The 25692-nt window shown below is 37.0% G+C and overlaps 1 protein-coding gene across 2 annotated transcripts in view; it reads right to left on the reverse strand.

Moving 5' to 3' along the window:
* LOC306884157 (metallophosphoesterase MPPED2) overlaps positions 1-25692 on the reverse strand; it is a 55328-nt gene that overhangs the window by 25104 nt on the left and 4532 nt on the right. For both annotated transcript variants that reach the window (XM_079439864.1, XM_079439865.1), the window contains exons 3-4: positions 13617-13798; positions 5695-5920 (exon numbers count right to left, since the gene is read on the reverse strand). In XM_079439864.1, the coding sequence (XP_079295990.1) occupies positions 5695-5920; positions 13617-13798 (408 nt within the window). The remainder of the gene's footprint in view (positions 1-5694; positions 5921-13616; positions 13799-25692) is intronic.

Below are 25692 nucleotides of genomic sequence, written 5' to 3' on the forward strand. Positions count from 1 at the left end.
AAAGTTCCATGGATGTTCATGGAACCATCGATATCAATTACTAACTTTTATTTTTAAGAGTACATGACGATTCTGGTAGAAACTTAGCTAAAAATTGGTAAATTGTTGTAAGGGTTAAGGTCCTGCTCAACTGTCAGTTTGTAAAATTACGATGAAGCTACAATATGCATGGAATGTCAGTGCGCTTAAAATAACGGGATTGGATGTCTCGAATTCAATATTTTGCAGCAGCTATCATACGTACGCAATAATCTGGAAGTGCAAGAGAGAAGCGATCATTTCTCTCTGGTTCTGTGAGGTCTTTTTCCACACACTATCAATCACTCTATGCTCAGATAAGGGCTGAGGGAGACAGATATTATGAACGGCTCAGGATTACTCTCACAGCATTTAAGAACAGTGGAAGAGGATAAGTGTCTTTGTGCGCGCCGCAGCAAGTGCCTGTGGACGGAGGGGGATTTTCACATTATCGTACAGAAGTGGACGTGGGCTGAGGGCGCCGGGCCAACACAAACGAGAGAAGAGCCTGGCGCCTGCACCACCAACCCGTTTGAGCCACAGAGAAATATTTACCCAACACAGCCAAACTCTCCCAGCATCCAGACGAGCGCGGAATACACTCGAGCAAAATCATTCAAGATCTAGCTATTTTGTCTACTTTTGCAACTCCGTACTTCTGCTAACGTTAGCTTCATGAGATCAATAAAGTTTCAGTATTTTTAACAATTTGGTTAGTCATATTAACTGTCTATAAATGCATTACTAATTAAATAAACTAAAATAAAACTCTTTAAAATAAAAAAAGAAAACTTTCAAAAATACATGAAAACAGTAAAAATATTTATTTGGCTATAACTTGCCATGTCAATAATATATATCCACATTTTTATATTTATATATAATTGTATTCACACAAAAAAAAAAAAGAACTTGCCAATTGCCATTATGACTGAATTCACCAAGGAAAGATTTTAAAGGAATAAGGAATGACGACTTTTTTTTTTTTTTTTTTTTAAACCGCAAAATCAGTCATAGCTTGGCATCTTTCAGGCAAATATTTATTGTGCCCGCGAAAACATGCTTGAAATATTCTTCTGAAGTTTAAAGGGATTGAATCTCTTAAGAGAGTATAAGAGTATTGCTTCACCCCTGGGGAGTGGCGCTGGTCTTACGCCCAGATTGACTAGCAGAAGGACTCCCCATCTGAACTGCATCACATGACCAGACGGGTCAGGCCTTCAGGGAGATTACTGCTAGCATGCAGCTTTAAAAAGCCAGACAGACACCCCCACCCTTCTCCTTAATACCCAAACCTGAGTACCACGACCCCTCGCACGGCTTTCACTCATCTGAAGGCATTCATCCATCCTTCAAACTCTAAAAACACCCAAGAACACCAGCGGCTTGTTGAATGTTTATGAAATGGGTTAAAATTCAATTCTACCTGAAAATGGAAACGTTTCGAGTTTATTAGGTTTAAATTTACATACTCAAGTGAGCAGTATCTAAACATAAGGATCTTAGTCGATCAAAGCCGATGCATATGTCAACTGTTGAGTCTTTTTATCTCAGTTCGTATTTTCTTGTCCTTTAAATTCAAAGGGTTTTATCGTGTTGTGTGAGATTGTGGAAGTGGCTCTCTGAGGTCAGGCCAGGGTCTGATCTCGTGGCGCAGACAAAAGCACCAGGATGTTCCTGAACAAAAGGCCACTTCCTGAAAGATGTCTGGGTTCTCTGTCGCTATGCAACCAGTAGCTTGCTAAAAAACCCTTTATAGCATTTGAACCTTTATCATTAAATCTGTATTTGGTTCTTAGTTTGCTATAATAACTTTATTTAAATTTTTCCATAGTTCCAGATATAAGATATACACTATGGTTCAAAAGTTTGAGGGCAATAAGACATTATTTATTTAATTTTCTTATTTTATTGATTGATCGATTTAAATAAAGTAATAATGGAGTAACGCCTGTTAAAAACTCAGCTTTGCTAATAAATTACATTTTAAATATAAATTAGAAATTAGTTATTTAAAATTGTAATAATATTTGACAGTACTCCTGCTTTTACTTTTGCAGCCTAATAAATCTTATCGACCCCAAACGTTTAAACAGTAGTGTACCTCAACGTTTTCTGAAAAACGCATTTTCAGGTTTTTTTTTCTCCCTCTTGATGCAGTTTTTAAGACTTTTATAGGCTAAGGCTGCTAACTTCCACTTCTCAACACATTTCACCCTGGACTGAAGACAGGTGCATTTAACACCGGTACCTCTCAAACAGATCATTTCAAGTAGCTGATTGCAGATAGAAGATTTAGACCGGGTAGCTGGCCTAGTGTTGTGATGCATGTTCTGGCCTAGACAGACAGGCCTATAGTTCTTTTGCTCTTTGTCGATGATAAATTCATATCAGCCAACCACACTCAAACCCACATGCAGATTTATTTCCACAGTTCATCATCATCAGATTACCATGATTTAACTAATCCATGTGATTCGTGACTTGTAATAAAATGGAATATGCATATAATAAAATGATCTAAAAGTATTTTACTTTATATTGTATCTTCTGTAAAAACAACTAAAATTGAAATAAAATTAAATCTATATATAATTATATAAAAAAAATACAAAATGATAAAATTACATAAAATTAGTCACTTAAAATGAGATCTGAAAAGATAAATATTTAAGCTAATTCAATAAATATAAATAATACTAAAGCAACACTGATTTGCTAATAAAACATGGTCATGAAAAGAACGGTGTGAAGATCCTTCAAAATTTCTCAGGAATAATAGGTTTGGAATTAAATGAAAGGCAAGTTAATTGCAATGCATTTATTAGTTGAAAATTAGTTTTATAAGTTGAACTCTTCATTAAAACTTAATGCTAAATTACTAAGTAAGTGATATTACTTTTATAAAAAGAAACGATTTAATTGCATTAAATAAACAAGAGGAAAAGATATTGAAAAACAATTAGCTGCACATCTGATTTTTGCGAACAGACTCGGTTCATGCTGAACTACAATATATAAAATCCTCTTTTTTTAATATCTCAGTGACAATTAAAAAAAAAAAAAAAGATCCTGGTGTGAAGAAGCATTTGATTCCCTGAGCGTGTCTGCGCATGATGTGTTCCCATCAATACAGCCACCGCCATGTCTATCTGCATCAGCGCTTTCTGATTTCTTTATGCATTTCTTTTTCTGACAGCCGTCCTCTCGCTGTCTCCCTTTCCGGCCCTTGCTCTGTCACTGTTTGTCTCTGTGTCTCAAAGTATGCCATTACTGTCTCCATCTGTCCATCAAGATAGCTTTATGGATATCTTTCTTTTCTTTTAGACCGCTTTCTCTCCTTTTTCACTCTTGGGAATGAGTCAGCAGCGCTCGAGGCGAACGGCCGGTCTGCCGTCACAATATTCAGCGAACGTCTGACTTATGTTACACATTCGATGGTGTGACAATATGGTAATACAAATTAGCCGGCTTCTCAAATTTCTTGGCCAGATGAGGCACACCAGGGCCACCCAAATGCTTTTATAGCAAGACCCAACGCTGCAGGTCAGACTGACCACCTAACGGCCATCTGTGTGTGTGTGTGTTGAGTTATCAGTATCCACCCGCCGGGCCCCTCCTCCCCGTTTCCCACAAGACCCCACGCTGTCACAACAGACATTTAGCAGCTTTCACGCTAAAGGGCCACGGGGGGCTTCCTTCCTTCTCCACTTCCTCCCTCTGTTTTCCGCTTCCCCACTGTCTGTTTCGCTACATTTTGCGGGATACCCTCTACAATGCCCTCTTTAACTTCATTTTACGGCTAATTATAGACAAAAACAAGACAGCGCAAGAGGTGAATCTCACAATGGCTCTTAAAAGGGAAAAAACACACAGGAAAACGGAGTCTAAGGGACAAGACGTAAAAATAGAAAATGCCAGGAAGCATTAAAGATGTTGTGCGGGATAATTATAGTTCAGGGCCATTTTATCTTTTTAGATGGATGCTAGGAAAACAGGAAGTAGGGCAGAGGTGCAGCTAAATGGGCTGCCCAATAGAGCGCGAGGCGAGCGATTCCCACAGCAGCGCTAGAAAAACAGGCAGGTTCCAAGACGATCAGAGCATTCGAGGAAATTCAAACACACGGGGATGGAGTATGGGAATGAGGCGGAGGTGCTTTCTCAGGCTGCTTGTTTGGGGAAGTCGTGGCCTAATGGTTAGAGAGTTGGACTCGTAATCGAAAGGTTGCGAGTTCGAGTCCCCGGCCGGCAGGAATTGTAGGTGGGGGAAGTGAATGTCCAGCGCTCTCTCCACCCTCAATACCACGACTGAGGTGCCCTTGAGCAAGGCACCGAACCCCCAACTGCTCCCCGGGCGCCGCAGCATGGCTGCCCACTGCTCCGGGTGTGTGTTCACGGTGTGTGTGTGTGTGTGCGCATTTGTTCACTACTCACTGCTGTGTGTGTGCACTTGGATGGGTTAAACGCAGAGCACCAATTTCGAGTATGGGTCACCATACTTGACAATACGTCACAACTTTAACTTTTTACTAGTGCACAGTGGCACAGAAATGACATCACAAAAGCTTTTGAAGTACATATGAATTCAAAATGTCATAAAGTATTTGAACTATTAACTTTCTTAGTATGTTAACGAATTTTCTAAATAAATTCCACAAGATTACTTTTTTCAGCAAGGATGCATTGAATTAATAAAAAAGTGACAGTAAAGACATTTATAATGCTACAAAAGATTTATATTTCAAATAAATGTTGTTCTTTTGAAAAAATGATTGTGGTGATTCAACTGGGGTGGGGTAACCCTTTAATATCGTTCCTTTCCATACAATTTATTTTTTTATTTTTTACATCAACAGAAAAGATTTTATATATATATATATATGGGAAAAGTTGCCTAAAAGAAGTCTTTTATCCTCACCAAGGCTGAATTTTACAAAACAGTAATTTGTAAAATAGTATTACAATTTATTTTTATACTTTTTTTAAATGAAACCACTGATGGCAGATGGACTATTATGACAACGTCTTTCATACCTTTCTGGGCCTTGACAGTGTTAATTGTTTAGCAGTCAATAGGACAGTCACAAGCCTCCCGGTTCTCATCCAAAATATCTTAAATTGTGTTCCGAAGACGAACTAAGCTTTTACAGGTTTGGAACGACATGGGGGTGAGTGATTAATAACAAAATTTTCCTTTTGGGGTGGAGTAACCCTTTAATCAATAATCAATAGTGAATAATAATATCAGACCATAATAACTGAATCAAATACCAATGGAAAGGATCAAGCTCTATCCTCCATTATTGCCCATTGAGAAACAGACATGTTACAGAAGTTAAAGGTGTTATGAATGGCGTCATGTTTTCTTTAAAGCAAAACTGGCATCTAGTCTGTTGACGTATGCCGATCTAGTCTAAAGTCATTGTAAACCTGGAAAAAGACTAAATCACTGAAGCAAATTCTCTTAGTCTGTTAGTTGGTAAAATATATGTTTGACATCGTCAAACACTGATAAACTAATTTTCAAAAACAGAATAATGATGACACGACGGTGATGAAGATAAATACAGAAAGCAAAGCAAAGAGAAAGCACTCTAACCATCGAATGACTGTCAACAATATGTAATTTTGATTAAAGTAAAATGTAAAAACACAAGAAATGCATGAAGAACTTACCATGGTGCGCCATATATTCGAAAGCCCTTGACGGTGACGTCAGAGTCCTGCAGGTAAACACAGTTTGTCAGGAGAGACTGAACATTGTCAAAGTCCTCGGGTTTCAACTTGGACACGGAGGGAAAGCGATAGTAATCCTGCTTGACCAGCTCAGCCATGAAATCCTTATCGAAGGTCAGCTCATGATTCCCCGCGATCACCACTTTAAACTCGTATGGCAGGCTGCCTGCAACACCACAGAAAAACATACATGTTAAAACAGAACATTAACTCTACATTTTCTTATTCAACAAATAATGGCAATTGAAGTACTGGTTTGTAGTAGTGCACCCTAATCATGCGCCTACAGAGAAATCTCATTGGTCCAAAATCCTATACCCCATAACTGCATGCTAAAACTCACATATCTTCTGGTTGGACATCGTAGCACACTAGTTTGCATTCACCACTGACACATACTTCTTGTCAATGGAACTCACGTCTGGTCACATCTGAATTTATCACAAAAAATGCTCTGTTGAAGTTCATGTGAGGTTATTGCGATCCTGAGGAAGTCAGATAATGAAAAACAGGACTCTGCAAGTAGAAACAGGCCATTACAGCAAACCATACACCAAAGCATCTTTCTTTACCTCTCTATTCAGGCTACTGTCTATTCTCAAACAACGATATGGCTGGATATCGACTACAAGAACCTAAAGCTAAAACATATCAGAAAGATTTTTAGTCAAGGACACTGTCTGTGTCTTTCAAGCCACTATGGCCTTTCTTTTCCCTTCTACAGAAAGTGCGCTAAAACTCAACGACCATTAAATGGCCACCAAACATTTATTAAAGTCACGGCCGCCTCGTTTTCCCTTTTATCTTCCTCACTTCAGCCTCCATCGTCACAGCAAAGCTCTTTTGTGCTGGTACATCAGGATAATGCAACCGGGGGAAGTTGTTGTGTGTGTGTCGTGACGTATTGTCAAGTATGGTGACCCATACTCGAAATTGGTGCTCTGCGTTTAACCCATCCAAGTGCACACACACAGCAGTGAGTAGTGAACAAATGCACACACACACACACACACACACACCCGGAGCAGTGGGCAGCCATTTTATGCTGCGGCGCCCGGGGAGCAGTTGGGGGTTCGGTGCCTTGCTCAAGGGCACCTCAGTCGTGGTATTGAGGGTGGAGAGAGCGCTGGACATTCACTCCCCCCACCTACAATCCCTGCCGGCCGGGGACTCGAACCTTTCGATTACGAGTCCGACTCTCTAACCATTAGGCCACGACTTCACAAAACTCAAACAAAAAGAGCAACTCTCTCACTCTATATGCCAATCCTCAGACAGGAAAACACACAGACCGTCTCTCAGTGGATTGCATAACACATATGGAAAATGCCGAGTGAGTTTGTGAACAAAACAAATCACAATATTTCACCTACCAAAACAGATGAAACGAGGTGCTTTTCAAAGCAAAATGGGACTAAAAATTAAAAAACAAAGACATAATAAAAATAAAAATCCGGTGTGATCAGAAGCGCTATAAAATATGTCTGAAGGTGCTCTTCGCAGCCCATTATTTGTTCTCTTTTATGAAAGACAACAGTGTGAAATAGTCAGTTTAATAACGGCTTTTCACAATTTGAATTGGAAGTGTGTCTTTTTTGGAAAACAATAAAAAAAACAATTAAATCTTGAACTGTAAAGGCATCAGAAAGGAGCAAAACGCTTGACCGAAAATATAAAGATAACCTGATTTAAAAGTAAACACTTTCCCAGCAGTTTAATTTACTTTCTTGCTCCTTCCATGCGCTCGGCACTATATAGACTGGGATATATCGTAAATCCCAGTCTAATCTAATAACAGGAGCCCATCTCTCAGCTCCGAAGTCCGCAGTCAGCCAAACGCCATCACGGATCCATTTACATGGAGCTTTCCCGTCGCACAAAACCGAATCAGAAACCCCCGGCGGACGACCTTCGTGCCAACCTCTCCATGGCGGAAAAAGGCCTAGAATGCAATTACCTCCCCACCGACTGCATCTTCTGCGTCCCCGCAGGGATTTTTACAAATTTTATTGCCATCAAAATGTATTTTTCAAAGAGGACTGCGGATATAAACTCTGTTTATTACTTTGAAGACGCTACGGAGGAACATATGGGAAGGTATGCGGCGTATGGGAAAGCTCTGACAGTCAAAGAGATTTGGGTTTAGCCTCAGTGTTTGAATCTGATTTACATCAGAGGACCGGCACGGGGCACAGTTTGGCAATCGTTGCGCGTAATGAATGTAAATCAAATTAGTGAAAATAAACTACACACCATAAACATCTGAAACTGAAGGATGACTGGTAGGGAACATGTGTATTTTGTTGAAAACAGAGCAGCGCAATCACATTCGTCAAGATTTTCGAACTGCTGCACAAAAAAACAAGTGGGATTTGATGAATAGAATTAAAAACAAAGAGCACATGGCACCAGAAAGCACAAATCACCAAACGTTCAATCATAAATTAAAGCAATAGTTCACCAAAAAATTAAAATTCATTATTTACTCTTTATGTTTTTCCAAACTAGTATGATGTCTTTTCTTCTTTCATGTTAACACAAAAGATTAATTTTCTAAGAATATCCTGGTCACTCTTTTCGTATAATGAAAGGAAATGAGAACTGGGGGTGTCAAAAAGCATTATAAAATTATCATAAAAATGGTAAATATGCCAATCTTCTGTTTTTTCTGGAACCATACAATAGTTTTGTGACGAACAGAGCAAAATAGAAGCTATTTACCCAAAGTCTTTACATTTGCTTTAGTGGGTTCTTTGTGAATAAAACTTTCTTTTGAGCCAGATATTTCCAAAGGATCAGTTTATTTGGTTCACAATACCTGTCTGAAAGATTTTTCATAAATCTGACCAATCCACAAAACAATTAACGTAGAAGATTTAGAAGAGATCATTTAGTGTCTGATAAAGACACAGTGTTATGCTATTTTGCAACTTATTGCAAAATAGCAGCAACAATGGCATATTATTATAGATTGAAGACTGACTGTATCAATATAGATTGTTAATGCATTTTTAAAAATTATAAATAAATATTTACATTAAACAATTCCTCATTAAAATAAAAAGTAATTGATGTACATCAACGGAAGTAACAACTATTTTACAATAGTTTTGAATGCATCTCATCCACATTTCAGAGGCCGAACTTATCTTTTCTATCTTTATCTTTTAGAAAATGTAATGATGTTCTTGAGAGAAATACCAATGGGTGATTCACGGGTCAGATGTTTCCAATGAATCACTTGAGTTGGCGCACAATACCTGTCTGAATGATTCTGTTTTGATTCTCAAGTTCTCACAGACTCAACGTTCAGGTCTCCGCAGTTATAAGGTCACTGGAGAGGAAGATTTTTAGCAAATACGAAACCAGTTTCGTGAATCATATGGACTAATTTAAGACAGTTTATGTTTCTTTTGTGTCCATTGAGAAGCCTAAGTGTAAAGAGCAGGATATTCTTCAAAAATAAACCTTTCCGGTTTAATACAAGAACAAAAGTCATACAGGCTTGCAATGAGTTGAGAGTGAGTGAATAATAACAGGATTCTCATTTTAAGGAAAACCATCCCTATATCTCAGCATTTACCGTTTAAAAAACATGCAAACACTTTATTTTTCCACCCTCACAACATTGCAAAACAAAGGAACAAAACTGATCTATTGGACATGGGATCTATCAGCTGTCTTGCATTGATCATAACCAGTGAACTCAGACAAACGAAGTCAAGACCTAGAAAAGCTCCTTATTTACGGTGCACAGATCCATGTTTGCATCCGTGAATCCCGCACGGAGAAGTACAGGTCAGATCTCACGGGCAAGATATCGAGCAGAAGTGAACTTTAGCAAAGAAACCTCATTCCCACCGAATCGATCCCACTTATCAACAAAAACCATGATCAATGACAACGATTAGCGGCTGGGCTTTCTGTGCCAGAAAAACAAACAAAAGTGAGCTACGCTTCACGAAAATGCATAGTGAATGAGGCAAATGCAAAAGAGAGAGAGGGAAAGGAATGAGAAAAACGGCAGCATTTAAAAGGTCTAAAATAAACACCAATTTCCCCTTGAAAGTTTAATTTACAGAGGCCTTTTATGTTTTTTTTCCCCTCCTGTATCATTTAGCCCCTACTGCTAAAGAACAAAGGAGCGACCTTGGAAAGAAACGCAAGCATTTATGTTGCGGAACTCTCCAGAAAATATAGCCGGAATGCTTTGGCTCAGACAATGAAAACACAAAGATCCTTTTTCCCGAAGATCCACTTCAGGCTCATCTGAGCAACTTTCTTATAGAGTTCGTCAAAAGGCTTCTATAAACTACTCCATCATAGCGTCATGTTCAAGGGAATGATTAAACTGACTAAACTCTTCTCTCCAAACATGGTTTTTGAGAGAAGACAGCTTTCAGCCATCATGAGATTATCTATCAGCGCCCAGCTGTGTGTTTACAACAAAAAGCGATGATGTGAAAAATTATTTCATCGTCAGGTTTCCTTCGGGATGTGAATAATAAGAAAGTCAGAGCATTCTCTGACCACCAGGCACTTCAAAAGCAGCCGGGTGTCACATGCCAGCTAAAAAAAAAAGGTGGCGTCGAGTACGTTGATAGATGGAGGGATGGAAAGATTGCTGACAGCTCTCTCCGTTTCTTCCCTTCTGATTTCAACCGTGTGTGACACAGGAGTATGCATGGATGGAATGACGGCGCGAAGGACGAGCTAAGAGCCTGTGACATCAAAAATCAGACTCTTGCAAATACGAGTGTCACAGAAACTACTTTGCAATTGCAACTTGCCAAGATTCAAGTCACTTGTTATTTAAATGACCAACCAATAGTTAAATACAGTCATCTTTTCTACAAGCTTCAGACACAAGTATGCTGTAGGTATTTATGAGGACAACATATTGGAGAAAAAATTAAAAAGAGCATCAATTGTTTTGTGGGCCCAAAAATGAGGATCTGGATATATACAAAACACTAAATGATAAAACCTAAAAACTGTACTGAAAACAATGACAAACAGTATTTTACAAAATATTTTGGTGGAATAGTAGAATTTTTATGGGCCCAAAAACATAAATACATTAACTAATACAATGATAAACACTGGATTGAAAACAATGATATTAACATTTTGCACAGAATTTTGCAAAAACTATATATGATAAGAATCAGTGAATCTAATTTCTGAATGAACCACTGAATCAAACTGTTCAATCCAAGTTGCAACCGTATTGACTTTTATCAAACTTTGTTAGCAAGATTTTCTTTAAATCGTTGCTCAAATAAAAGAGAAAACCAACAGTTTATGCTAATTTTGGCCAGAAAACCAATTTAGAATGCAATTTTACATTTTGCAATTTACATTTACATTTTTAAAAAGTTACATTTTGCAATATTAGTACTTTTTACTTATAGTTAGTTTCTTTCTAACACTGAATATTGCTTGTGGCGAACAGCTCATGTTAAAGAGGCCACATGGATACACATACAAACAGTATGACAATACACCAGATTCGCTGGTCTGAAGGTCAGCGATGTGAGCGGCTTCAAGGTTCAGTGTGATCTCTTTATGACTGTTCAGGTGCCAACATCCCAAACCCTCGGCCTGGGACTCCCTGGCGCCAACAGAGCTCTGGATGTCAGAGTCAGCAAGCGTTTGATTTAATCACGTGTTTTGATCTACACTCAACCAAAGCACAAGATCAAATAGGACTTGAGGTGCAGGATTTACTACACACATGATCAAAACAATATAGAAACTTCCTTATCTACATTTCTATGAACAGAATTCTTCAAGACACCAACTCAAACGTCACGAAGAAATGTTTTTTGGACATGAACCAGTGGTAAAAAGAGTGGTTTCATCATTTTTATCTTTATTTCTTTCAGTCGTGGTCAGTAAACAAAATATCATACGAAAGAACTATATAAACAAAATACACATTGTAAACAAAATACCATATGAAACCTAAAAACCAAAGCCAAGAGACTTATGCAAATTACAAACTCCATGCATTCTAACGCACACTGCATAACATAGTGTGTATTATACACACACACACACACACACACTGTACTATACTTTAAATGTACTTTTTCAATAGCTATTGAAAGCTGGTTATCTAATATACTGCTGATCAGCAGACAACTGCCTATAAAATAGCAATTTATGCTAAGGATTCCTAAAACCTAACATTGAATACCAATGTGTGTAAAACGTTAACAAAATCTTTAATCTTTCCTCTAGATAGAATAAGTAAACAAAGCTGGAAATTGTGATATTCACAATTTTCAGCTTTTTCTTCATTGGTATTTTACATATTTTTCTCAGAGGATTGGTCCTACACATAAAATCATGTTGAATTTAACCCTACATAAATAAGCATAATTAGTTGCTAATGAAGTTCCATTGCTCTCCTATGAATCAGTAATTAGAATGTCTTGTAGAAAATACTAAATAATTCTTACACCATGTCTACACCAGATAAAAATAGGTCTCACCAATTATAATAAGCAGAACTGTCTACATTGAAAATGTTTCTCATGCTACTTTATTGGCCTAGTCCATATGAAATAAATTGCATTTTTTTACTAATACAAATATTTTCATTTGTGCATTTAAACAACTTATTACTGTTAAATCAAAGACACATTTAGATGTTGCTGTTCTCTTGCCTACTAATTTCAGTTTTTGGTTTCTGATCGTATGTATATACAGTTTAGTACATTTTACATTGTGTGCAAAATACTGCATTTCATTCCATAACAACATAGTAAAAGTTCATTTTAACATTACTTAATTTTAGTTGATAAAATTAAATATAGGATTATTTTCAGTGCATTTTACTGTTGCTGAAGTGTGGCTTATTGGTCTGATTTAGTAAACAGTCTCAAAAACTGATGCAACACTGGAAACGTCTACTGTAGACACAGCATTAGAGAATTAAAAAGTACATAAAAACATATCAAATCAAAGGATTCTGGATTATTAATATTTATTAATCAATCAGAATGAGCTACAGTGGCACAGATACACTACCATTCAAGTTGATACACTACAAGCACAGATACACTACCAACATTTTTTTTTAAATATAGTAAATGACACCATTGCTGAATTTATTTCATGAAATACACAGTAAAAACAGTAATAATGTGTAAAAATTATTACCATTTTAAACAACTGTTTTCAATTTGAATATATTTTAAAATAAAATGTATTCCTTTGATGAAAAGCTGATTTTTTTTGCATCATTACTCCAGTCTTCAGTGTCACATGATCTTTCAGATATTAATCTAATATGCTGATTTGCTGCTCAAAAAAAAAATATTTTTGTGAAACCATGAAATGTTTTTTTCCCCCCTGGATTTCTGGATCAATAGAAAATTCATTAGAAAAGAACAGCATCTATTTGAAATTTTTCTAGCAAAATATTTACTTTAAATTTTAATGTGCCCTTGCTGAACAAAAGCAGTAAATATCTTACTGACCACAAACTTTTGAACGGCACTGTAGAATGACTAGATAAGCACATTTTGTCCAAAGTGAAAAGGTTGAGGATAATTACATAATAATTAGACAAACCCAAAACTAGCATTAAAAAATCTCACAAAATGACTTGGGAGTACCCAGAATTCCTCACTGAACAGAAAAAAAGATTCAGTAATGACACACACAGCCCACTGACATATCTCCTTCTGTTATTGTAACGGATGCCGTAAGGAGAAACTCAGCCTCTCCTGACCATTAGCTTCAGTCACTAAAACCTGTCACCACCACTTCACACATCGCTAAACCCTGCGAGTGTGTGAGGGTCAGCTGGGATGCAAGGGGTTAAACGGTGGTTAATCGCAGCTCTTTACCTAACCAGTCGTTAAACTTCTTGACCTCCGAGGGCAGGCCCAGCTCGGTGAAGTCCCCCGTGTGCAGCAGAACATCCCCGTAAGGCATCTGGATGCCATCTGTCCGTGAGTGTGTGTCCGAAACACACACAAAACGCGTGTGGCCACTTGGCTTGGGGCTGTCGTACGAGATGGGGTCCACCCTGAGAGCGAGAGTAAGCCACAGAGAGACAGATGGAGGGAGAGAAAGAGAAGGCATTTATGAGCATGAAAATCAGCAGAAATAACTGTACACAATTGCTAGCCGGCTAGTTACACAAGTACATGAGCTCAGCGACGTGGTTAAAATCAGTCTGTCATTGCTATGCTCCTAACACAACAGAACAAACCCAAAAAATGAGTGAATGAAGGATCACTGTCTATAACAGATCCATGTGTTAAGGAAACATTAAGGAACTGGATGCATTAAGTGATATTGAAATTGAACCACAATTCTTATCATACACCTCCATTAAAGTTTGGGATCAGTAAGATTTTGTAATGTATTTGAAAGAAGTCACTTATATTCACCAAGGCTGGATTTATTTGTTTAGAAATACAGTTAAACAGTAATATTATGAAATATTATTAGAATTTTAGCTGTTTTCTATTTTATATGTTTTAAAATGCAATTTATTTCTGTAATGTTAAAGCTGAATTTTCAGCATCATTGTTCCTGTCTTTCTTCAGTGTCACACGATCCTTCAGAAATCATTGATTTGCTGCTCAAGAAACATTTCTTATCATTATTAATGGTGAAAACAGTTATTTTTGTGGAAATTATTTTTTCAGGATTCTTTGATGAACAGAAGGTTCAAATTAACAGAATTTATTAAACATTAAAAATGTCCTTATTGTCACTTTTGATCAATTTTATATGCATCCTTGCTGAATAAAAGTTTTTTTTTTCTTAAAAAAAACTTTTTGAATAATATGTATAAATGATAAATATTCTTGTATTAATTATAAATATATCTAAACAAAATTAAATATAAATTATACTCTTATAATCTGAAATCTTAACATGCATTATAAAATTTAGGTTACGTTTATAACTTAAGTATGTAGGAAGGCAGACAAATAGTACAACGAATAGATGGATAGTTGGATATAGTAGGGCTGGGTATCGAGTTCGATACTTTTTAGGCACCGACCGCCTCGATACCACCGAGTATCGAAAAACGTCTTGTCGTTCGGTACCAAATTTCGATACCTAAGGGGTTAATCTCATCACCGTCAGTGAGCCAATAATCCTGCAGCACTAGGTGTGTTTGACTAGAAGCGGCGCGGCGCTGATTGATCAGTGTTTGACCTCCGCGAGAGCGTTTCAAAAGCGCACGGAGCAGTCTGCTCTCTATATCACGCAGTTTGTTTATTATACACAGACTGAAGCTCGCGTGACCCTCGCGGTGATTTCAGCGTCTGCCGTCTCACTGAATGAGGACATGAACAACATCTCCAGAACTGCTGTGAGAGTCAATTAATGAGCATTTTACCGTTTGATTCGAGTAAAACTAAGGTCATATCATATACACACAGAACTGTAAAGGTATTGCAGGCAACCCGTCAAAATAAAAGTTCGGATTAACTTGGAAGACACTGCGGCAGAAATATATTAATATTGTTCAGCGGACATACTATTAAAATTATTAAAACTTTATTATTTTTTTTTTTTAGAAATTATCACACAACAGTTATTCCATTTTTTAATTTTAATAGTAAACCCCCTTTGTTTGCCAAAATAAACTTTGATTTTCAATAATTTAAAGAAATTAAATTAATGTTTTGTCTTCATTTGAAAACCAGATACAGAACACAGAATTTCTGAGGAAAAATAAAACCTTTCATTAGGCTATTTTAAGAATAAATTTAAATAAATTAAGTTGTTTTTATGCATTCAAATAATTAGACATACTACACCAGAATTTAATAACAATAAAACATATGGTGAAAGAAAATAAAACACCCACTTATGAAAGTGGATGAAGATTTTAAATTTCTTGAAGTCTTTAACAACCTAGAAATGATGTGTTTTAAAATGAACACGCACTAATGTAAACGTAGCCTAACAGATGTGTAAACTGAAAACAATTTGAACTTTATTAAAATTATTTATTTATTGTGTTGGATATATTTTGTTCCTTTGTGCAGTGGCTCAGGAGATGAGGCTTTGAGTCTGTATAAATATCAACATTAAAAAATAGTTTTTTGAGATAATGTAATCTTATTAAAACTGATTTCATAAAACTGGTATCGAAAAAAGTATCGTTCAGGATCCGGTATCGAACTCAAGGTATCGGTATCGATATCGGAAATTTTTGAACGATACCCAGCCCTATTGGATAGACAGACAGACCGATGGATAGATAGATATTTTGGAATTGAAACTGGAATGCAAAAAAACTGTTGTTGCAGAAACATTTTCCCATTTGCATTCACAGCTTTTGTGAAAAAGTGAAAACTAGAGCAGAATCTTTTGTTGCAGAAGCTCTGAAAATGGAAGCAGCCTTCAGAAACTCTCACATTTGATGTCTATTTAAGAGAATCACTCTCTTCTTGTCTGAACATCCTTTTATTTATTTTCCCAAAGATCGTTTGGGGGGAGAGATGGGGGGCGGGGGTGGAAGAAATTCTCCTCTATAACTCAAAAGGAATGAAAAAAGGATCTTGGCTGTAATTGAAGTCAGAAACGTGCAATAAGCCGCACTCCCCCACACTATTATTTCATTACTAAAAGGGTTGTCAGTCGACAAAAAGCCCTCGGCTCTCTAATTAACACTTACATCTCCTGTCCGACTAAAAATATAAAGGACCTTACGAAGGGAGGTGGGCCGTTGTGCACAACACACATGCTCTCGGTCTCTCTCTCTCTCTCTCTCTCTCACACACACACACACACAAACACAAACAAGTATGTTAAGCAGTTGTACATAAAAGAGAATAGACTCAAATGAAAGAAAATAGCACAGAATGGCATATAGCGATTCAACAAAAAAGAAGACGACACAGAAAAAGAAGAAATATACAGAGACATCCATAAGGAAGAACAAACAATAAAGTAAAACGAAAGAATGAAGAAAAAGCTGCCCATTTCCCATCGTCACTGGCTCGTACATCGGTCTGAATTGTGATTACATTTATATGACCGAGTCATATCTGAAATGAACCACCTGCACAGAAAATCATGACACTTTAAAAAGGAGAGAGAGAGAAACAGGCGAACAGAAAATAATATTTGTTATTGATCACAATGCAGTAAATAAAAGCAGGCTCGCGAACTCTCACACACACACACACACAAATATTGATTAAATGTGGTCTGTGGTGGTCAGGCCAGCCACGGAGATATAAAAGACTCGACAGATCTAGTTATGGAAGCGGCTGGCGTGCTGAACTCTGTGGCCTGCACACACACATACACACTTCAACATACACACACGGTCATACGAATCTATTAGAGTCAACAAGGTTTTTCCACATGGAAACGGAGCTGCGTATCTGTCAGTTCGCTGTCACTTGAACACGCGACTCAGGATTCGTTTCACAAGCAAACCAACATTTTAATGCCACCATGAAATAAAAATGGACATTTGATTTCTTAATACACTTCTTATGAATTGTGAATGATTAACTGGGGTAGATTTTAGAATATGTCTTTCACATGAAAATCAAACCAGTGAGCATCAAGCATGAAGCCGGAGAAACAGTACTCCTGGCCCTTAAAAACTGGTTGATTCATTGATTTTTAAATATATTTCCACTTGAATAAAACCAATTTATTTACGCTTTCTAAAAGAAAACCGAAATCAGCACAGCCAAAAATATAGCCATGACCGGATGGAGCCTTTTGAATATTTGCTCATTGTTTTAAATATTCACTCAGTCTTTCAAATATTCATTAGACGGGGGGAAGAATAGAAAGGATTATTCGGACCAGGGGCTTACGGAGCCACTGAAATTGCATTAGAGAAAAACTGGAATGTGTGTGTGTGTGTGTGTGTGTGTGTGTGTGTGTGTGTGTGTGTGTGAGAGAGCGATTGAGAGTGTGTGAAACTGGAAAAGCAAAGATATATCTTATGAAACTGAGTGAATAAAGACACCGTCGTTCGAATCCACAGTAAAAGTATGGTAAAAAACAACACTTAGATATGAGAAGCTTCATCATGAAAAGGAAAACACCTTTATAAAACACACACGTTTAGACTCCGGATGCACCGCGGCTCTTTTATTGGATACATGTGTCATATTGCACAGGAAAGCATTTTGATTTCTGTTCAAAGATACTCTATTTGACAGCGCTCACTTGATTCTTTAACCTTCAGGAACAACAAACGATTGAACTGTATCAAAGCTTCAAAAACAGCCACAGTTCATCCACTTCAGAGAGCCGAACACACGCATGCTATTTGTGGATCTCTCTTCCTTCCTTTAGCTTTTGTAACAAGAAATAACCTAACATTTGTAAATAGCAGCCACAATTGTTTGTAAGGTCAAAACTGAGGTAGGGAACAATTAGCTGGTTACTATTTTGACTTTTTCCTTAAATAGCACAGTTAACATCGCACCCTCAGTCCTCATGGGAAGAAATAAAGTGACAAGTGATTAAAGATATCTGATTAAAGGTATATCTGCCATACAAATCATAGTTTTTGTGTCAATCAAGTCACAATCAGAGCTAAAAATGAGTGACATTTTTTTGGTTGCTTGGTTTCTATTCGTGTATGCTGTGCTGGGTAGCTCCGCCCACTGCACACTCTCATTGGTCGAAAATCCTGCTCTACTTAACAGTACATTAAATATGTTCTGATTGGCTGTATTGCATCAAATAAATGACACTTTAACTTTTCCAGATTATACCTAACAGACTATATGTGAACACTGCATCGATCATCAGTACAAAATGGGTTTAAAATATACTTCTCTCAGAATTAAGCATCTCTTTTTGAACCAGAATATTTCCATCAACATCCATATAGCCAGATTTACATTGTGATTCCACCCACTCTTCATAATTGACAGAGGACATTTTAGTCAATGTGCTGTCCAATGAGAAGAAAGAATAATTACGTTAGACCCTCCGTCCCCCACCCCAGCACTCATTATGACATAATGATTGCCCGGTCAATAGGTGGTTAATTTAGAGTCTGACCTCTGGTCTACAGGTTTAAAGGCAGTGCTCCAACTGCTAAATAACATCAGATACCCATTATCTGGGTTCTTACATTAGTCAGAAACATCCATTTTACTAATATTACTCTTTGCTAATGTAAATGAAATCATTACAGCTTAAAAAACAGAGACAAATCCAGTCAAACAATTAATTGTAGATAAATATATCTGGTAAATGAGATGGTATTTTGGCATTGGTTTTTAAGGTGAAAATCTATCGATGGATAAATCACCTGTTTTCCAAAAAATAAATAAATATAAATAAATAAATTAAATAAGAATATTTTATTTATCTACTTTTTTTTTTAATTTTGAGCATTTCAGCATTTTTGCAAGTTTTTAAATTTTTTTTTTTTTTGCATTTATCTGAAATAAAAATAAATAAATAAATAAATAAAAATGATCCTGGAATGAAAAATAATAACCTGTTTTAATGATTAATAAAAAAACAGTCCTGAAATCAGGTTGATGCATTAATATTGAAAATATCACAAACAATAACATCACAAATGTGACCCAGGACCACAAAACCAGTCATAAGGGTTAATTTTTTGAAATTGAGATTTATGTATCATCTGAAAGTTGGATAAATACGCTTTTCATTGATGTATGGTTTGTTAGGATCGGACAATATTTGGCCGAGATACAACTATTCGAAAATCTGGAATCTGAGGGTGCAAAAATATCAAAATATTGAGAAAATCGCCTTTAAAGTTGTTCAAATGAAGTTCTTAGCAATGCATATTACTAATCAAAAATTAAGTTTTGATATTTTACGGTAGGAAATTTACAAAATATCTTCATGGAACAGGATCTTTACTTAATATCCTAATGATTTTTGGTATAAAAGAATTTTTTTGAAAAGAAAGCATTTTGACCTATACAATGTATTGTTGGCTACAAATTAGAGATGCACCGATACTGAATTTCTCTGCCGATACCGATTATTCAGAATGATATCGGCCGATACCGATAGTTATGTGGGAGTTAAACATTTGAGGTGGTCGCATTTGTGCCAGTGCATGGTCTGCGCTGCTCCAAAACGTATGCTCTGCTCCATGCATAAAGTGCGCGCTGCAGAGCCGCACAGTGCGGCAGGAGTAAGATTTCTGATCATGTGAAGAGAATGAGAGAGGTGCTTTCAATGAGTACTCTTTGGGAGCAGAGCCTGGTTTATACTTACCGCGTCAGCACGGCTCTCTTTAAATGTTCTTTATTTATTTCATTCCTCAAGTGTTTGCTAAACATTCTGGTGTAGCCTATGCCATGCCTCGTCTTATTTGTTTATGTTAATTACATTATATAAGTTAGTTTGTAGCGTACTGTTTTATTATTGTTGTACTTTTTAGGCTTGCTGTAATAGACGGTGTTGGCGGTGATACCGGTGTTAAGCCGCAACACTGGTAACTTGCCCACCGCCCCCCACCGTCGTTTTGATTTTTTTATAGTAATAAAATTTATTTAGTTCAGTTAGAGGACACTACAATTAAAACTGAAAGCGGCTGCTCAATACAGCGCACCGAACGAACAACAGTCGCGCATGACAGATCAGATTTCATTTATCACCTGAGGAGAGCGAGTTGAGCTGACTGACAAGAAGAGTGAGGTGAAAAAGACAAGACAATGGCTGAAGAGTTTCAAAACGAAATGTAAAAGCCTGTTGATCTCTACTCAAGATTTCAAGATTCAAGATTCAAGAGTTTTATTTGTCACATACACAATTATACAGAGTATAACCAGCAGTGAAATGTAGGTCAGGTCCGCTCCAAGGACAGTGCAATTATATAGAATACAAATATTAAGAAAAAGAAAAGTAGAAAAAATAAAATAAAAGAATAAAATAAAATAAAAGATAAGATAAAAAATATAAATATAAATGTGCAGGTCAGTATGTTGTTGACTTAAATAGTAATAAGAGGAATGTGCAAAAAGGTTGTACAGGGTATTTAAATAGCAGCAATATGAGGTAGAGAAAAATTATGAATAGCTTATTGATATGGTGATATTAACATGGAGTCAAGTGATGTTATGACAACAAATATACCTGTGCTACTTATGACTGGTTTTGTGCTCCAGGGTCACAAATATGATGGATATATGTATGATAAAAATGTTATATTATTGTTCATTTTTAAACAACAATTTACTTACTGGAATCATTTTTATTGATTTAACCTCACAAATATGACAACATCAAAAATATGATAGACGGATGGATGGACAAACGGACAGGATATTATATCAGTCAAATCTAAAAAAAAAAAAATAAAAATATTACAGCCATTAAAAGAAGACGTGCAATTTCTTCACAGAAGGATAGATCAGAGCTCTGCAGAGACTACAAGTAAATGTTTCGCATTTCTCTCCCGCCATGGAAAGATTCCTTCTTTAATGTAGGAATTTGGTGAGAGAGTGACCGAGAGAAAGAGTCGGAGTGAGAGATTGAACCCTCTGTGTACAGTATGAATATTTCAGAGGGCCGTGTTTTGCAGATGTGGGGCACAGGGTTGTGAAAAGAGTGCCCTGCAGTCAAGCCTTTGATGCGGATAGCATCGCCACTGCACTGATCTGCAGCAGGAAATGGACTTTTCAGTCTTATCTGCCTCACTCAGGGCCACGTGTGTGTGTGTGTGTGTTTAAAACAAGCAGGGGCAGGAAGCTCCATGAACTAGGGCCAAAGAATAAAAATTATAATGATAATCATCAAGAGGAGCCAAATATTTACTGGCTTTTCCACTCATGCGGCTCGGCTTATACTGCTATTGGTGTAGAAACATCAAGCCCTACGTGCAGTCCACCACCTTCCCTCATACATAGCAATGAAATCCATTTCAGACAGAGAGAGACACAGCGTTTTTATCTTATCTTGTGCTTCTCAGCTGTCGGCGCTAATTCAATAAACTTCAGAGTAACACAGAGAGCACAAAAATGAGAGAGAGAGAGAGAGAGAGAGAGAGAGAGAGTAGCTGGAAAAACAGGAAGGAGGATGAGGATGAATGAGGAAACACTTCATGAACAAACATTTCAATTAGAACATGACAATTTGCAGCCCTTTTAGAAACCACTGTGTATTTCCTCAGGTTGTGTTATTATTCAAAAATCTGCTGTATTGTAAGTCTAAAATCTATTTAAAATTAAAGTTTCATTTCATATTCCGCCAAACTCTCAACTTTTCATGCTTTGATGCCATTTTCAGCCCTTTGCCAAAAAATATAATTCAGATTCACCACTGACAAGGATAAAATAAATAAATGTAAAATAAAGCCAAATGATGTTATTAGACAGGATGTGAATTGTGGTAAAAATGACTATATTGCACTGCTTCCAGTGGATTATTGCTTCTATAAAAATGCCGACAATACCATATTGTATAATAAACATTAACTATGATAAATTATACTTACTCAAATAGTGTATGTTGAATAAACTTAAAAATATTACAATCAATAATAACTACCATTCAAAACTTGAGTCAGAAAGATTTTTTAAAGAAATTAATACTTTTATTCAGAAAGAACGCATTAAATGGATCAAAAATTACATTTGTAATGGTTAAATAATATTTATTTTTCATATAAAATCTGTATCAGCATAACAAATCAGCATACTGGAATGATTTCTGAAGGATCACGTGACACTGGAGTAATGATGCTGAAAATTCAGCTTTGCCACCACAGGAATAAATTACATTTCAAAATGCATTAAAATGAAAAAATTGTTATTTTAAATTGTAATATTATTTCACAATATTACCGTTTTTACTGATCAATAAATACGCCTTGGTGAGCTAAGCACACTTTCTGTGATTCAGAATGTTTTAACACTGCAGAGTGTAGAGCTGAAATAGCTAATCCTGAAGTGGCTGTTATAAAACAGATTCCTTCAATCTTACAGAACCAATTGAAGGAAAAGTTACAGAGCATACAATGCAGTCCACGTGACATCTAAAGCAGAGTATGAGGGCAATCTAATCTTAACGAATAATCTATTCAGAACTAGCAAGTCAGACGTCCTTTATCTGTGACAGAAGTGGGAAATTTTAGCCAATCGATTTAGCAGGATCTTCTGTGTCTCTGTACTGGCCACAGTGCCGTTTGTCTGGAAGGGAAGTACACGGTCGCCTGTGCTGAAATTGAAAAAAAAACAAAAAAACTTAAAACGTACAGACCTGTCCCAGACCTGCCCAATGTCAATCACTTGACCCCCGTGACCTTGTGCAGTGGCTGCCTCGGTGGACAGAAGCTGTGTGAGTTTAATCAAGGGTTCTCTCATTTCAAAGGCTTTGGGATGTCCTGTGTAACCCTTCCACACACACACACACACACACAAGCTAAAACAGATCCCCCTGAAAGAAAGAGTTCAGGCCTTTCGGACGAACCGGCGAAACGAGAGAGAGTTCTGATTTAATTCTGCGGGACATCTGCATTACGGAGGCCAGCTAGAGTGCTTACTGCAATTACAGTCCACGCAAAACCCCACTAGTTCCAATATTTTCAATCCCATGCACTTCCATTACGCGCATTGCACACAGATGCGCACACAAACGTACGTGCTGCACTCGATTCCTGTCGTTTGCCACTCATGTGCTTTAGAAAGACAACGTAAATGTGCCAAACATAAATCTCTAAAGACAGGTGCGGTAAAACCTGCTCGTACACAACACGTCAATGCATCCGAACTAAGCTAGTCACCATATCCTCTTTTAAAAGAGGAATTTTCTGCATGCCTCTCATCAATGGAAAAACAACAACAATTTTTCCAAACGAAAAGAGAAACAGACTTCGTAAAGCAACAATATTCTTCTTTCTCCTGTCCAACAACAAGATAAATACATGACGTAATTCAAACAACAATGAATTCAAAGCGGATACAAAAGTCGGTGGTTTGTTTGTGCGCGAGAAAGCATGCTGCATTCGTTTAGCTCGATAAGAACACCCTCTTTTCCCCGTGGCTGGGATTAAATGAACGTCGAGTTGAAATTCTTAAACGCTTCGCACTTTTATGAGCGTTTTAATTATTCAAAGGTTGAGAAATTAACAAGGCTAAAGGAAGCCGATCAGAGCCGCACAATGAAAAAAGAGAGAGAAAGAGAGGGAGGAAACGAGAGGGATAATTCAGTCTTGCACACTTAAGACAAATTTTAGAAATGAAGTGTACAACATTGCATTTTTTCCCAGAAAAATGTATTCATTAATTTTAATTAATCAAGTTAGCAATGATGAATTTGCTTGTGAATCAGACTGCATTGGACATGCTGCATGTTTATATCACATTCAATTCAGACAGCAAATTCACATTCACTACTTAAAGCACTATGCCATGAATCTATCGAAAATAGGACAATTGTTTTTTTTCCATTTTCTCTTTGTGATTTCATAATCAATCTACTCCGTATTGAACAGCCGAGTATTTTTAGTCTGGCATCCGTTCAGGCCTGGACACGTGCACATTAAAGAGCAGGGCAACGGAGCCAAAGATCAATTACACTCTTATTAAAGAGGGCTTGAGAAATAAAGGCACAGAAGCTACCGGGCCATGCTCGGTTATTTCTGTTAGATCAGGTTAAAAGGAAAAAAAGGCAACAACCAATTTCAGGTGGAAGGTGGCTGTGGGGAGGAGAGGTAATGAGGGAGCAGGTGAACAACCGATTTCAATCACAAAGAAGATAGGGAGAAAAAAAGAAAGAGAGGGAACAAATAAAAAAGGATGTAGGGGAGACAGTAGATAAAAAATATAACTAGACTATACTAGCAGTGCTTACAAGGCAGCAAAAGAATAGTTAAAGCTTTAGGTAATTTGGGATCTAAGCTTTGGTTCTGCATAAATGTTGCATCAGAAATGTGTCATTGAGAATAAACATATAATGTAACAATGCAGAGCCAGCTATGTGGTTAAATAGATGCAATAAAGAAAAGAGCAATCACATTTCAATATGCAAATAAGCACAATAAAGAAGACCAATTGCAATGCAGTATGCAAATAAATGCAAGAAAGGTCAGATCACAATGCAGTATTTTAGATTCTGAAACACTATCAACATTTTCAAACTTTAAAGCTTACATTTCTTACGTAATTTCTCTCTTTAGAAAAAAGCTAAATAATGCAAATCTGAGGCTGAAATGATCTACACAAAAACTTTGTGGATTCGAAGAAGTATTTTAATCAAGTGCTGCCTTTTGAACACTTTAAAAATTAAAGTTAAAATAAATTAAAAAATGCAGAAGTCATGCCAGCTTTAGATATTGTTAAACAATGTGCTCAGCATTTCCTTTCCCAAAAATCACACAAGCTCATGTAGCTGACACGACATGACTAGCACCAGAGCATATGCTTTCTGTTGCTGTGAATTTGTTCCATGCAAACAAGAGGAGAAAAAAACAAAACATAGGTGCTTAAAAGAAAGAAAGGGGAGGGAACCAAAACTGACAAACGTGCTAGTTCTTGGCCAGAGTGCTGTACAAAAGAAAAACGTTTCTTCCTAAGTCTTCCTCTGACTCCTGAGGTCACGTTGGCGAGCCTTAACGAGGGTAATTGCTGTCGATGCACAGGGGCCATGTGCATAACTGGGTCACAGCCACGATCGTTTGAACACACAACATCTACTGTGTAGCGTCACGAAATTCCCTGCTAAACCACCTACACGAGGGCTGCATAAAGTCAGCGCGAAATCCAAACTGAGCCGGTTTGGTGTGGTGCACCAATTCATCTATATTATTCCAGAGTAAAAAAATATTTATAATCTTTCTCTGAAGCATCTTTCGCATCAACCAACTAGCTAGTCTTTTAAATTTTACTGCAAACTCTAGCATAGAACTACAACAAAGACTAACTCCCAATGGACAATAGCAAATCCTTCATATTTTTTTGTTGTATCCATTCACAAAGAAAT

The sequence above is a fragment of the Barbus barbus genome, assembly GCF_936440315.1.
Source record: "Barbus barbus genome assembly, chromosome: 2".
Lineage (NCBI taxonomy): Eukaryota > Metazoa > Chordata > Actinopteri > Cypriniformes > Cyprinidae > Barbus > Barbus barbus.